At 39.2% G+C, this 15,033-nt stretch overlaps 3 protein-coding genes and 2 non-coding genes across 5 annotated transcripts; 4 read left to right on the forward strand and 1 right to left on the reverse strand.

Annotated features, from left to right (window-relative positions):
- Positions 1 to 982: 982 nt before the first annotated feature.
- Positions 983 to 3,814, reverse strand: LOC139190760 (uncharacterized). Its single transcript, XM_070811228.1, has 5 exons — positions 3,388 to 3,814; positions 2,893 to 2,956; positions 1,924 to 2,671; positions 1,605 to 1,799; positions 983 to 1,498 (listed from the first exon to the last, which is right to left on the reverse strand). The coding sequence occupies exons 3-5, from the start codon at positions 1,988 to 1,990 to the stop codon at positions 1,353 to 1,355; spliced, it is 408 nt and encodes a 135-aa protein (XP_070667329.1). The 5' UTR covers positions 1,991 to 2,671; positions 2,893 to 2,956; positions 3,388 to 3,814; the 3' UTR covers positions 983 to 1,352.
- On the forward strand, positions 1,040 to 1,235 carry LOC114820765 (U2 spliceosomal RNA). Its single transcript, XR_003768243.1, has one exon. It is a non-coding gene; the product is annotated as a U2 spliceosomal RNA (small nuclear RNA).
- LOC114820767 (U2 spliceosomal RNA) lies at positions 2,249 to 2,444 on the forward strand. The gene has a single exon (XR_003768245.1). It is a non-coding gene; the product is annotated as a U2 spliceosomal RNA (small nuclear RNA).
- A 1,243-nt stretch (positions 3,815 to 5,057) lies between the features above and the next one.
- LOC103452816 (receptor-like protein kinase ANXUR1) lies at positions 5,058 to 6,392 on the forward strand. The gene has a single exon (XM_008392353.3). The coding sequence runs from the start codon at positions 5,058 to 5,060 to the stop codon at positions 6,390 to 6,392; it is 1,335 nt and encodes a 444-aa protein (XP_008390575.2).
- A 2,323-nt stretch (positions 6,393 to 8,715) lies between these two features.
- Positions 8,716 to 12,059, forward strand: LOC103452778 (receptor-like protein kinase ANXUR1). Its single transcript, XM_008392314.4, has one exon. The coding sequence runs from the start codon at positions 9,173 to 9,175 to the stop codon at positions 11,753 to 11,755; it is 2,583 nt and encodes an 860-aa protein (XP_008390536.2). The 5' UTR covers positions 8,716 to 9,172; the 3' UTR covers positions 11,756 to 12,059.
- The last annotated feature ends 2,974 nt before the right edge of the window (positions 12,060 to 15,033 follow it).

The raw sequence follows: 15,033 nt of genomic DNA on the forward strand, positions 1-15,033 counted from the left end.
ATAATTTGGCTCGAGTAATTACTCAAATCATGAAAACGAAAAATCACCAAACGTGGAATGGGATACAAATTTTACTATCTTGTTGTTAACTTTACTACCAAATGATCCCCTAAAGATGTTAGATTGCATCAGATTGGAATGGTATGATATCATGCGGCATGTTTCAACCATAGCATTCTGCAATCTCTCCAGTGAGTTAGAAGCATTAACTAGTTACTTTTCAGATTCCACTTACCCATCTAGTTTCTTGTTTCGAGCTTTGTCGTTCGAATCGAGCCATGGAGAAGAAGTACCAATCTCCAAGATGCAGCCAGAAAGTGGATGAGTTGATCTCAGCTACAACTCTTGTACTGGGAAGAACAAGACCAATGGCATGGGTATGATGATGATTCGGAAGAGCTGGATGACGAGTACTGGCCCAGTGATGGATGGGACTAAGGCATGCGGAAGCGTGGTGGAATATGATGACGACTCGTGGCATCGACAAGACATTAAGTGATATCCAAAGAAACAGTATCTTAAAATAATATGTGATGTGACAAAAATAAGAATCTATGAGATATAAAATGTAAGTGTGAATAAAGTAATGTCTAATAAGTTGTAAAGAGAGATTCCCTTTCATTGTTGTAGGTAAGCGACAAAAGAATATAATGTCTCTTAGTCCTAGATGAGGTTCAAAAGACTTCCTCCCTTGTCTACAAACTTGGTTGAGCATTCATACTTAGTTCACCAAGCATTGTAAGATATTGAAGTATCGTTAAAGAGAGTTTGTTTGTTTAACCCTCTTTGTTCAATATTCTTAGCTTGAGTCATCCTAAAGAGTAGAGGTCCTAGTGTAAAGCTTAGTTTCCTAGTAGTGTTAAGTTTTATTTTAATTTCTGGATTTTGGTGATAAGAAGTGGTTTTATAGGCCTGAGAGTGATAAGATATAATTGTTAGAAACATCACTGCAAGAAAGTATTATAGTCCCACATCAGCCAGCTTATTAAATTAGGAGAGTTAATTTGTATAAAAATGGAAGCCCAACAGTGAAATAATCATACCTTTCTCGGCCTTTTGGCTAAGATCAAGTGTAGTATCTGTTCTTATCAGTTTAATATCTGATACGTGGGCCAATGGTCCACAGGATATTAAATTAATTTTTTAAGGGTAAGGGCTCATTACAATAGCTTGCTATTGCGGTCCTTGAGTGTCGTCCAAGAGTTGCACTACTGCTCGGGCCTGGCACAACCCACCAAATCATAGTTTAGTCTTTAACAGCCCAACCAAGAAGCCGAACGTAGCCTATATTACCCAAGTATTTATTGGAACATTTGACACTGACAGTTTCCCAACCAAAGAAACGGCCTCTCTTAAGTGCCTGAAGGAGATGCTCTGGATAATCCTTGATACAAGCGACGCCGTGTGGTGATTCCACTAAAAATGCCAACTGCTGCATCAATCCCCTCGTTCACTGCACTCACCACTGACACATCCGCTGCGCAGTCTATGCAATCAACTGCAACCAATCGCAACCAATCGGTTGTGAAGCAATTAACATCAATTTAATCCAATATCTAATCTCACTTGGTCAGCATAAAATCAGTTAAATTTTAGTTAATTACCTCCTGCAAGAGTGTAAACCAGAGAACGGTTCCTGATATCAACCACATCCTCGAAGCTTGCACCGCAGATGAGCTTGACCCATTTGCCATTTTCAAGAGATTTTGCTGGAGATGAGGTTTTTGATGGAATCCCAACAGTTCTTATGAGATTCTTCACTTCTTCAAGGCCTTTGCTGCTTGTAACCTTCACTTTGGCTGAAATTTTTAGCACAAAACTTAACTGTTAGAGAGAGAGAGAGAGAGAGAGAGAGAGAGAGAAAAAGAGAGAGAGAGAGAAAAAGAGAGAGAGAGAGAGAGAGAGAGAGGAGAGAGAAGAGACCTTGGTGTTGGTGGTGAGGAGAAATTGAAGCATTGCAGAAGAAGCTCAAAGCCATCATCTCAAACATCCATTAACGGATATTTCCCAAGAGCTGTAGTTTTGAGTTATGTACTTTCACTAATTTTTTCTATTTTTTTTATCTTATTAGCTTAATCCATTTGCTTTTCTATGTATGCTTTGCGGGAGCTGCTAGGTGTGCTTGGGTTGAAGTACGTGGACAGAAAGAGTACTTCGAAATAGTGCATTAGAATCCCACATCGACCACGGACAAAAGTAGAAGAACAAAGCTGCGTATAAAAATGAATGCTCAATATTTGACATAAGCATACCTTTCTCGGCCTTTTGGCTAAGATCAAGTGTAGTATCTGTTCTTATCAGTTTAATATCTGATACGTGAATCAATGGTTTACATGATATTAAATTAATTTTTTTAGGGTGAGGGCTCGCTACATTAGCTTGCTACTGGGGTTCTTGCGTGTCCCCCAAGCTTTGCACTATTGCTTGGGCCTGGCACGACCCACCAAATTCTAGGTTAAAATTTTCAAGGCCCAACATATATTAAGCAATACCAATCATCCTTGTTGGAAACCAATTTTGTGACGGTGCTTTAGTTCAATTTTATTTTAGACCTTCGCTCCTCATCCCAGCTCGTATCCCCTTTTATTTCTGAAATTGAAGTTCCAATTAGCTTTTGGCAATACCATCTTCACTTCGCTGTTTGTGTATACGTTTTCATATCCCACATCGGCTGCACAAAAAACGTGGGAGAAACAAGACTTATGTTGTAAACATAGACGTCCCATTATTTGGTTTGAGGGGATGACATCATGTCTATGTAAGCAATGACATTTATGCAACATGTTCCATAAACATGCTTAATATAAAATCAGTTCATAAACTCGTAAGGCATGCTATTCATTTATGCAATTAAACTATGAAATCATGTAATTTTAGAAGGGGTCCACTCACAGATACTCCGTAGCAATAGAGTTGTGTGTATAAGGATTAAGAATTTTCCCATTAGCAACTTCACCTAAGCACAAAAAAATGTACAATTTATCAAATTACCCAACTATAGAATTTCAAGAAATGAAAATGGGTCTTAGGTTTGGATCCGGATTAGGGTTTAGGTTTAGGTTAAATAGGGTTAGGACCTATTGGGTTTTGGGTTTGGATAGTTTAGGAACAAAGGGGTGGTTTGGCTTGAGCCCAAACCCACACAACACACATACACACACGCCAGCACATGCACAACACACACACACGTGCACCACACACATTCACACACGCTTACACACACACACACACGTGCACCACACACACTGCACACGTGCACACACACGACACAACACACATAGCACAACACACACACACACACACACACATCGCAGCCCACACCACACATACACTGTACTGCACACACATTTACGACACTGACCAACAAACAACAAGGTAATTAATTACCTGGGTTCGAATTCAAAGGGGTCCGTGCACCCACAGCAACAAACTCGCCGAAGTTCGTCCTCGGGGAAGGTATGCATGCACATGTAGCGGATAACAGGGCTGAGATTAAGGGTAAGAGCTCAAAGCTCTCGGGTCTTCAATGGCAGAGGACTCGGAGTTGCTCTGATGTTGCATGCAAAGCTGCAGTCGTGTTCCCTATGTCCCAAAGGTTCGAAGTATCAAGATTTGGGGTTAAATTTGTGAAGGAACGAGCACTGGTGGTGGCTGGTTTTGATGGAGCTAGAGAGAGAGCTTCGGGAGTTAGAAGGAGAGTGAGGTTGCAGGGATGAAGAAAAAGAAAAAGAGAGAGAGTAAAAGTACATTTTAATAAAAAAAAATGTAAAGTAGTGTTTGATGGTGGTGAGTGGGTAGATAGAGAAAAAAAAAATGTAAGGGAAAAGAGAGAGAGTGGAAGAACCGGTTAAAAGGAAGAGAGAGAGAGAGAGATGGCTAGGTTTAAATGAGAATAAAGACTAAATTGATAGACCTAAACATGTTTCAGGAGGAATATAGAAATATAGCTAAAAAAACAGGTGGGGGTGGGTGGGTACAACATAAAGTCTTTTCTTACAAACTGTTGAGTGGTAAAGTTGGACAATTTCTAAGCACCTGCTATTATAAGTGTGAGTAAGTCTTTTCTTACAAACTCAACACCTAAGTTGTAAAGTTGGGACAATTTCTAAGCACTTGCTATTATAAGTATGAGTGAGTCCGACTTTTTTGCAGTGTTGTTGCTATTATAAGTATGGCTGTATGAGTAAGACTAACTTTTTGCAGTGTCAATAACAACAGTTTGCAAAAACAAACAGAAACCAAATGCCGTTTACTTTCACTAATAGTGCTTTAGTTTGACATTCAACTTAAGAACAGATCTATGATTCTATGTATCCATAATCCCATACCCCTTAACGAATGTAAAATCCTCAGTCCCAGAAACAATTCCAAACTTTCTTCCTTCCATTGAATAATGGTTAGCTCCTTGAATTGCCAGACTACTTCTTCCATTTTCTCCATTCGTGGATATCACTCTTAGTTTACCTTTATACAACTAAAAAACTAAATCATATTCATAAAATATGATTTGTTTATGCATTGTTACAACCTAACACACTTAGTTTAATTAGCAATATTTTTCTCTCAGTTGTAGAAAAGAGGTTTCTAGCTTGAATCCTTCGTTTTCTTAATAAACAACAACAAAAATGAATGTACTTAAAAATTTATAAGGTTCATATTTATTACGTAACTTTAGGTGACAAAAGAAAAATATGAGGCCATTGAAAATGGGGATCCCTTTGGATAAAGGCTTATATATGCAAAACCCAAAATATCATCCGGGACTCGGTCAATGCGAATGACAATTTAGCGGTTTCTCTGTCTTACCGTTGTTCTCCAACCAATACCGACCTCCTATCCCAACGTCCCCTACACCCCTGGGACAAAAACACACACACAATCAATTTCCAAAGAAAACAAAGATCAAAAAGAAAACAAAGATGCAGTAAAAATGAAAGCCAAACAATTTGTTTTCTTCCAAGTTTCCAAGTTTTCCTGTACTCTAACACAATAGACCTTTTTCCTCCCTCACCACTAACCTCTCAAATCCCCTCTCAAAGGGGTTTCTCTTTCCAGCAATGATCTACAAATCCCACATTTTGTTTCCTCTGGTTTTGTTATCCTTGTTCTCATCAAACACCGTTCGTGTTCGAAGCGAAGGCTCCGGCTCAGAGTCCTATATACTTTCCTGTGGCTCGTCTTCCGACGGGGAAACGGATTCTGATGGCCGGAAATGGACAACGGATTCCAAATACCTCGTCGCCTCCAACAATACGAAGACTGCGAAAGCCGAGTACCAAGACCCTGCCCTGCCATCCAAAGTCCCATTCACGACAGCACGAATCATGAACTCTGCAACATCATACAAGTTCTCTGTTCCATCAAGCAAACGCATGTTGGTCAGGTTCCAATTCTACCCATCCACGTACGACTCCGCCGATTCCTTGAACGGGGTTTTCGAAGTCACCGCCAACGGCCTCACCCTGCTTAAAAACTTCAGTCCTTTCATCACAGCGTTGGCCCTCACGCAGTACTACATCATAAGAGAGTACTCAATTGTCCCCGCCGAGTCCGGCATTCTCAATATCACGTTCACGCCGTCCCCGAATCGCGAAAATACGTTCGCTTTCGTGAACTCAGTGGAGGTGATCCCAATGGAGGAAATCTTCAAGCCGACCGACTTGATCGGCTTCCGAGGCCAAACTATCGACGTCCAAAACTCCTCCCTCCAGACAATGTACAGGTTAAGCGTCGGAGGGGAGTACATTCCCGCAAACAAGGATTCGGGACTCGCACGAACATGGTGGGACGACTCGCCATACCTACTAAATTCAGCTTACGGGGCCTCGTATTTCGACGGGGCATTTCTCGGGGTTTCGATCAAAGCTCCTGAAAATGTCACCATCGGACACACGAAGGACGTCCCCGAATATATTGCTCCTCTAACGGTGTACAAAACTGCGAGATCGATGGGGCCGAACCCTCACTTCAACGAGAAATACAACCTCACTTGGGTTTTTCAGGTGGACGCAAATTTCACCTACGTCGTTCGGTTCCATTTCTGCGACTTTCAAAACACACTGGTGAACCAGAGAACGTTCGATATATATCTCAACAATAAAACGGCGGAGGAGTCGGCGGATGTGATCCAGTGGGCCGGGGCAATCGGAATCCCGGTTTACAAGGATTATGCCACTCATGTGAACGACAGAGACGGTGATGATCTTCTTTGGGTGGGTTTGCATCCGAATGTGAAGACGCATCCGCAGTACTATGATGCCATACTCAATGGACTGGAGGTTTTTAAGGTTAATGACAAGCACGGGAACTTGGCGGGTTCAAATCCTGTGCCTTCAAAAATGCTTCTTAAGGCAGACGCTGCAGCCAGGGGTATACTGGCAAACACTGCCTAGGGTTTTGAAGTGATTTTCTGGAAAGGATACCTTGTAATTATACTCCAAAAAGTTTGATTCACTGGTTTTAATTTTAAATTTGTTTAAATTTGACAATTTTGATTCTTTTTTGTAACTTTAATTTGAGATGGTCGACTATGGTCTGAATAAATTTGACTCAGGGTTAATTTCACCTATATAAGCTAACAATTAGTGTAAATATCCTTGTCGCGTTTGAAAAGTCCTGAGACGTATAAACTCTTTACTAACACTAATATTGTAACTTTGAGATAATCACAAAATTTGAGTGTCCGTAATTGTTTTTTCCTTCAACTTGTGTATTGATTTCTGAAAAAAGCATTATTTAATTTTCCACATGCAATCTAGCTAGGCTAAATCGTCAAAATGGTCTCCGAGATTTGCATAACTTATCACTTTGGTCCTTGAGATTCCAAATCGATAAAAGTGGTCCCTGAGATTGTCCACCATCCATCATTTTGGTCATTCCGTTAAAAACTCCATTAAGTGTTCCAGATCTCTTGGCCGGAAGTTTGAGCAATTTCAAATTTGAGGCTATTTTTCGGCCATCTCCAGCAACCATTGTGCTTCAAAATAGGTATAATCTTATTCTACACTTTCCTATCTTCATTTTGATATATTATGGGTTGAATTTGATTAAGAAACGATTGAGTTACGAAGCTTTGAAAATTGCCCAAACTTCCGGCCAAAAGCTCTGGGACACTTAACGGAGTTTTTAACGGAATGACCAAAATGATGGATGGTGGACAATCTCAGGGACCACTTTTTTCGACTTGGAATCTCAGGGACCAAAGTAATGAGTTATGCAAATCTCAGGGACCATTTTAGCGATTTACCCATCTAGCTATAATAAGGAAGACTAATGGTAACATAATCTTGGGCTTGTTTGAGAAATTTTTTAAGAGAAAATATTTTTGGAACCAATTTATAGTAAAAATGCAAGTAAATCTTAGAAAAGCACTTGTGATTATTTTAGAGCAAGTACGATATTCATTGATAGGCAAAGGAATATGTAACATAATTGAGTATAGGGTGCAATAAATGGGCCTCGATAAAAACTTTATCGGGGATTTCAAACCGGATGAAAGGAAAAAGAGCGTTCAGCAGCAACAAATTACAAAGTTGTACCATCCTCAAAGAGAAGATCCAAAATTACAGTAGGGTTCCTCAAACCAAATTAGTTGATTGTCTAAAGCCAAACTCAGTCTTGCCAATAGATGTGCCACCTTGTTCTTCTCTCTTCGACTAAGCGTGATCTTCGAGTGGGGAATTGAATGCATAACATGGTGAGCATCATTCGCTACGTGCCCAGAGGGAGAGGTATCATCTGCGGCATCCCGTTACAGTGCAACAAGTACCAACTGCGCGTTGTGATTTTGAAATGAAAAGCCAGACAGAGAAGACTCTTTACAAGGGCCATGCATCCTTTAAGTTATTTTTGTCCACTCGATTTTTTGGTATATGGGAACCTGCTACGTTGGCCATTTACAAGGAAACGTACAGTATCGAGTGTGGTGGTGGACCTAGTGGAAATGGCACTTTGGTTACAGAAAAGTGTTAATTCGTTAAACACATTAGTCACGGTTCCGTATGGAAGTCCTACAGAATTCATAATAGTTATTGGTTCCGGTGGTGGTACTGTTAGTGATGGTGGCCGTGGCGTTCGGTTCTCTCTTAAAAACAGACTATAAAAGTTGCTCGACTACTACGAGATATATAGTTGTACTCACGTTGAAGGCATTTATCAAAATGGTTAACGTGAGAAAATATTTAAGAAAGGATTAAGAAACAGCTCTTTTTTTTTTAACAGGTAGGTATTTCAATGGGACTTTTCTCGACTATCTATTTACAGGCGTAAGGCACGACGAGTTAAATGTGAACAACATAACAAAAGAAAGAAAAATCAAAATTTCTCCTTATTTGATGATGTGTTTTGTGCATAAATATTGTATACATGTTCATGTAGTCATCATAGTAAGCTGACTCACCTCCTTTATGGAACAGCACATTTGTAGAAAAATGATTTCTACACACAATTTTTCTTCTCATGCACACTGATATTTATTCTAGTATCTAAATCGAATGAAGCACGAGTCACTTAGTACTATAGTCTGGTGGTATTACTCTATACTTGAAAGTGAGCCGAATTCTTCATTCCTATAAAAATATCAATGTACTAAAAAAAATCGAATAAAGCACGAGTACCAATGAACATAAATAAGTATGAATGTGCAAAAGGAAAAAAATGATGTGCAGTAATTATTTACCCATTTATATCCCAACAATCTAAATGCATCACCACCCAAACCTAACCTAAAGAAACGCCAAGGCAGTCAATACCAAAGAGCATTTACCGTTCCTCTCTCTTGCCCCGTTACTCTCTAACCAGTAACAACCCCTCCTATCCTAACGTTCCCGTTAGACCCTGGCAAAAAAACCTCCCTCACAAAAAAAGGAACAAAAAATACAGAAGAAATGAAAGCAAAACACAGTTTGATTTTGTAATTCTTGCCTCCTCTTGAAAATCCCAGGTAAATTTTCAATCTTTACCTTTCAATGAAACAAAAAAAAGCAGATCTAGTTTCAGTCAAACTATTGTCATTGAATTGAGCCCTAGAGAAGTCCATTTTGGACAGGAAAACATTTCCTCTTTTGTTCTTGTTCTCCTGTACTATTTTTTTTCCTGTGTCCTACATCGATCATCTTCCTCCCTCACCTTTCAGTTCCTGAATCTCCCATCAAAAGGGTTTCTCTTTCCAGCTATGATCTCCAAAACCCACATTTTACTTTCTCTGATCATATTATCCTTCTCCTTAAACGCCATTCATGTTCTCAGCAAAGACACTGGCTCTGAATCTTACATCATTGCTTGCGGCTCTTCGAGCGGTGGCACCGACTCCGACGGCCGCAGATGGGTACCAGATTCCCGGTTTCTAAAATCCTCGGAGAATTCAAAGACCGCGACGGCGCAATACCAAGATCCTTCTCTGCCTTCCCAAATCCCGTACATGTCTGCAAGAATTTTCAACTCTGCAGCATCCTACAAGTTCTTTGTTTCCCCACGACAGCGCCTACTGGTCAGGCTCCATTTTTATCCGTCTTCCTATGACGGCCTCGAGGCTTCGAACTCGTATTTCGACGTGATCGCAAACGGGTTTTCACTCCTCCGCAATTTCAGCGCCGCCATTACAACCCAAGCTCTCACGCAGGCCTACATCATGAGAGAATTCTCACTCGTTCCCGCCCAATCCGGCAATCTCAACATAACATTCGTACCCTCGTCGCAACATGATAAGTCCTATGCTTTTGTCAATGGCATTGAGGTAATTTCGATGCCGGCCGAGATGTTTCAGCCAGCGAACATGATCGGGTTTCAGGACCAAACCATCGATGTACAAAACTCTTCCCTTCAGACAATGTTTAGGCTCAATGTCGGTGGACAGTTTATTCCGACAAGAAATGATTCGGGGCTGACAAGAACATGGTACGACGATTCGCCGTACTTGTTCGGTGCAGCATTTGGAGTCACATGTCAGGCTGAGAAAAATGTTAGCATAAAATATCCTAGTAATTTGCCGGAGTACATTGCTCCTCCCAACGTCTACGGCACTGCGCGATCGATGGGACCGAATTCGAAAATCAATCAGAATTACAATCTCACATGGGTTTTCACCGTTGATGCAAATTTCACATATGTTGTTAGGTTACATTTCTGTGAGCTTCAACTCACCAGGATCAATCAGAGGGTGTTCGATATTTTTCTCAACAACCAAACAGCGCAGCAGACTGCGGACGTTATTGCTTGGTCAGGGTCCATAGGAGTGCCGGTTTACAAGGATTATGCAACTTTTGTTAATGACAGAGATGGTGACGAAGAAATATGGGTGGCATTGCATCCATCTGTGTCCGAGAAACCAGAGTACTATGATTCGATTCTTAATGGTTTGGAGATCTTTAAGCTCAATGATACGCGTGGGAATTTAGCCGGTCCCAATCCTGTGCCATCTAAGATGCTTCAAGACGCTGAGGCTGCTGCAGCAAGTACTTTTTCTCCCCCAGCAGGGTCCAAGAGCAAGGGTGAAGTAATTGGAATAGCTGGCGGGGCTGCTGGCGGCGCGGCTGTGGTTGCGGCATTGTGCATTGCTGTGTACATAAAGAAGAAGAGAAAGAGTGGAATGGATCCCGGGATGGGCAATTGGTTGCCTCTTTATGGTAACTCTAACACATCAACTATTTCGGGCAAGAGTAATACAGGTAGCAGCCATCTTTCGAGCCTGGCTGCAGGTCTTTGCAGGCATTTCTCATTGCCTGAGATCAAACATGGCACCAAGAATTTCGACGAATCTCAAGTTATTGGGGTTGGAGGATTTGGGAAGGTTTACAAGGGCATTATTGATGGAGGCACCAAAGTGGCTATTAAAAGATCAAATCCATCTTCAGAGCAAGGTGTTCACGAGTTCCAAACGGAAATCGAGATGCTTTCAAAGCTCAGGCACAGGCATTTAGTCTCTTTGATTGGTTTTTGCGAAGAGGACGGCGAGATGATTCTGGTTTATGATTACATGGCTAATGGGACTCTAAGGGAGCATTTGTACAAGAGCAAAAATCCTTCCTTGTCATGGAAGCAAAGGTTGGAAATTTGCATTGGAGCTGCTAGGGGACTGCATTATCTTCACACTGGTGCAAGATACACCATCATCCACAGAGATGTGAAAACCACAAACATATTGTTGGATGAGAATTGGGTAGCTAAAGTCTCTGACTTTGGGCTATCAAAAACAGGTCCTAATCTTCACCAAACCCATGTGAGTACAATGGTGAAGGGCAGCTTTGGGTACTTGGACCCCGAATATTTTCGGAGGCAACAATTGACGGAAAAATCTGATGTTTACTCTTTTGGGGTAGTCTTGTTTGAGGTCTTGTGTGCAAGGCCGGCCCTCAATGCTTCATTGCCTAAGGAGCAAGTTAGTCTTGCAGATTGGGCAATACATTGTCTAAAAAAGGGAATTCTCTTCGAAATTATTGATCCACATCTCAAGTCAGGGCCGCCTATTAATCCTGAGTGCTTGAAAAAGTTTGCAGAGACAGCTGAGAAATGCTTAGCTGATCATGGACTTGAACGCCCTTCAATGGGGGACGTGCTTTGGAACCTTGAGTTTGCTCTTCAACTGCATGAAAACCCTGATGGAGAAGCAGTTGCTGCTCAAGATAAAGCAAATGATGCTTATGCTATGCACAATGCCACACTGACAATTGAGGAAGAGACCGTTTCAAGTGAGGCTACGATCGATGACTTAAACACAAGTGCAGTTTTTTCACAAATAGTGAATCCAAGAGGAAGATGAGACAGACTATGCATATCGTTTACCACTTTTTTCCTATGTTTTATTTTGTCTAGGAATTTTGTTTTGTAGGCTGTGTTCTAATATTATATATTATGCTTCTTCAATTCAGTTTTTCACCTTGATAGATATGAGAATAGAGGATTGAAACTATCACAGAAATTGTTTTGGAGGTTCGATGCATGCCTTGTAAATTATATTCCAGCACACTTTGCCAATTAGGTTGAAGCCTTCGTTAGATCTTGTTTTGGTTTCTGTATCTGAAGGAAATGAATGGGGGAAATAAATTGTTCCAATCTTCAAAATCAAATAATATTTGCAGCTGTTCACCAAAAAATAAAAAGAATTTTTTTGCATTTGGTACTAAATTCATGGCTATATAGATACGGAGTTCATTAATTCAAAAACTACAGTACCAAAATACCTAAGGAACAATAAGCAATTTGTGAGGCCATTTTTTTTTCTAAAAAATAACACATAACTTACGCAGGAGTTGAAAATTTAATATAAAAAAATATTATTACATCAACATATAAATCATATCGGAAATAAAATATTAGCTATAGTAGCTAGGGTTTGGAAACTAAAAGCTGAGCTACATGCAAGATGCAACTGTTTATTATATCATCTCTTGAAAGTGTTTGGGGCTCAGCAAAACTGGGCAGACTTAAAAGAAATGGGGAACTTGAAGGTGGTAGCGTAAGTGAAGCTGATGACATCATGGGGCCTCAATGGCTCTCCTCCATTCACCAAGCAATCGTCGTCCGCGATCCTTGTGAAGACAGATGGGGGTATAACTTCTGCGGAGGCAAACTGACCACAGTGGACATGGATTTGTGAAGGAGCACAATCAGTACAGGTGTTCACAATCTCTACTGCGTACTTTGGGATCCCAGTTGCTGAAATTTGGCCCTGTGAGATGCTTATGTCTCTGTCTCCGCAGCTCGCTACAAAATTTATTCAAACCTTATTAATTAAGTAGCATGTTACAATTAAACAAAATTTTGAAATTCTGATTTATTTGTGAAGACAACAAACTTATGAAAAACTATATTGTCATGGACTACCGAAGATGAGAAATCTATAGTACAGAGAAGTGTGAGATGACATTTTTTAAGTGTCAATAACAATACAAATTTTTTATTTGATATTTACCTTGTTGCAAAAGCTTTCTGTGGGTTGAGTTCGCATGTTGTGATTCCAAAGTTGTTGCTGCAGATAAGTAAAAAGTCATGAATCACTCACTTATACATTTATATCTTGATATGAGGACACACACACACACACACACACACACACAGGTGTATTATGTATATACATAATTAAGCAGAGGTGAGAGTTGCAGTACCAGAATGTGCTCCATGTAGAATGCAGAATCTAAACATGAGCATCATGAAAAAGTAGGCGAAGCATAAATGGGAAGAGGCCATGTTTTCTTTAGTCAAAAAAGGGAGAACCTGAAAACAAAGTTGGATTCTCAAGAGTCACGAAGTGGCTTTTTCCAAAAGTGCTTGATACAATCCAATCAACAATAAAAAAAAATATTATATATATATATAGATGCACAACAAAGAAGTACACGAATTGAACAAAGTACTAAAACAAGAGAATTTCTAAATTGGTGCATGTCAATTTATAAATTCTGATTTTTACTTAAATTCCAAGTTTATTTCCCTCATTTAAATCTCCAGACATGAGAAAAGAAAAAACTCTTGGCATATAATGGTTTAGGGTTTTTTTTCTTTTTCTTATGGTTTTCATTTTTTTAGGATATCTGATGTTTTAAACAATAGAAAATCGAAGTGCATACATGAGAAGCGACTAATTAGTGCAAGAAAGAATTAAAGGGCATGAAAACTAAGTACAGGAATCGAATTGATCGAGAGTTCGGACAAAAAAAAAATATAGAGTAACAAAAAGAAAGAAACTACAAGAACAACAATAAAGACACCTACAAAATTCATATGGATTTTAAACAAAGATTTTAAGGGATTTTAAAAGTGATAGATTTTATAGGATTTAAGAGGATTAAAGACACCTACAAAATTCATATGGATTTTAAAGAATTTGAATGGATTGTGGTGGAAGGATTTGAAATCCTAGGGGGGTGAGGTTGGATTCTTTCTAGTCTTGGTTATATGTACTTTTGCTCTCAAATCCCACAAAATCCACAACTTATTGAAATTCTCCAAAATCTTAATTTTTTTAATACACTTAGATTTTGATGGATTTTAAAATCCTTTAAAATCTTTTAATTGACTACACGTAGATTTGAATGGATTCTAAAATCCTTTAAAATCTTTTAATTAACTACACTAGGATTTTAAAGTCTTTTAAAATCATCTCAAATCCGAGTTTGACTACACCCCCTTAGTGTTTGAGAAACCTTAATTAAAAAAAAAGCTACTTAACAAAAGTGCTAACACTTCAAAAATTATAAACTTACAAGAAATCTGGAAGTAAAATGGGTAGAAAAGATAAACTACATAAAGAAATTTACCGGAGAACGAAAGGTAGGAGGAGAGGATAGCAAAACAATTTGGGTCATATTCTGTTAAACCTTGGTTTATATATAGGGTTTTTTCCCAGGAATTATGAAACATTACTTGGCACATAATTCACTGCCTTCAAACCATTTCTGGTTTGGTCTTCTGGGATTAATTCTTGGGATTGAATCCGGCTGTCCGCTATCTTCCTGATCTGAATCTTGATTCTTGCTCCAACTCTGAGATTTTCTTCCTTACTTGGACTCCAAGACACGCAGATACTTTCCTATGTAATTTTTCAGCGGTTTCATTCCATTACTGTTTTCTTTGTTCGTTAAGACAGATGGGTCAAACTTGAATTGTAGTAAAAAACGTGGAAATTACTGTAAAGGGAAACTTGAATTATTATTTTTTAAATGATGAGTGAGTTGATTTGAAATAAGTAAAATTTGACTCATCCACAATAATATAATTTTAAACTCGCGACTTATAATATTGTCGGATGAGAAATGCTAAGGAGACTTTCTAAAAAATGAGTTTTTATCACCTTATTTTTTATACGATATTTTATAATGTTGGGACGATAATTAATGTTAAATTGTGAGGGGGCAGAAAGTCTCACTTTGAGAGAGTCTTCTTAGCATTTTTCATGGGAATTTAGGCCTAATATGAAAAATAATTATTAGGGTCGCTCATTTTCAGAGTCTCCTTAGCATCTAGTCGTTTATGTAGTACCATCAAAAGATTCAATCATTAATTAATCGTGTGTGTGTGTATATATATATATATATTGAT

Source organism: Malus domestica, chromosome 13 (assembly GCF_042453785.1).
Source record: "Malus domestica chromosome 13, GDT2T_hap1".
NCBI classification, from domain to species: Eukaryota; Viridiplantae; Streptophyta; class Magnoliopsida; order Rosales; family Rosaceae; genus Malus; species Malus domestica.

Coding starts and splice junctions, on each gene's coding strand:
- LOC139190760 (XM_070811228.1), bottom strand. CDS start 1,990: ATGTTTGAGATGATGGCTTTGAGCTTCTTCTGCAATGCTTCAATTTCT. Junction 1,800..1,923: donor TCCTCACCACCAACACCAAG/GTCTCTTCTCTC, acceptor TAAAAATTTCAG/CCAAAGTGAAGGTTACAAGC. Junction 1,499..1,604: donor GGTTTACACTCTTGCAGGAG/GTAATTAACTAA, acceptor GATTGGTTGCAG/TTGATTGCATAGACTGCGCA.
- LOC103452816 (XM_008392353.3), top strand. CDS start 5,058: ATGATCTACAAATCCCACATTTTGTTTCCTCTGGTTTTGTTATCCTTG.
- LOC103452778 (XM_008392314.4), top strand. CDS start 9,173: ATGATCTCCAAAACCCACATTTTACTTTCTCTGATCATATTATCCTTC.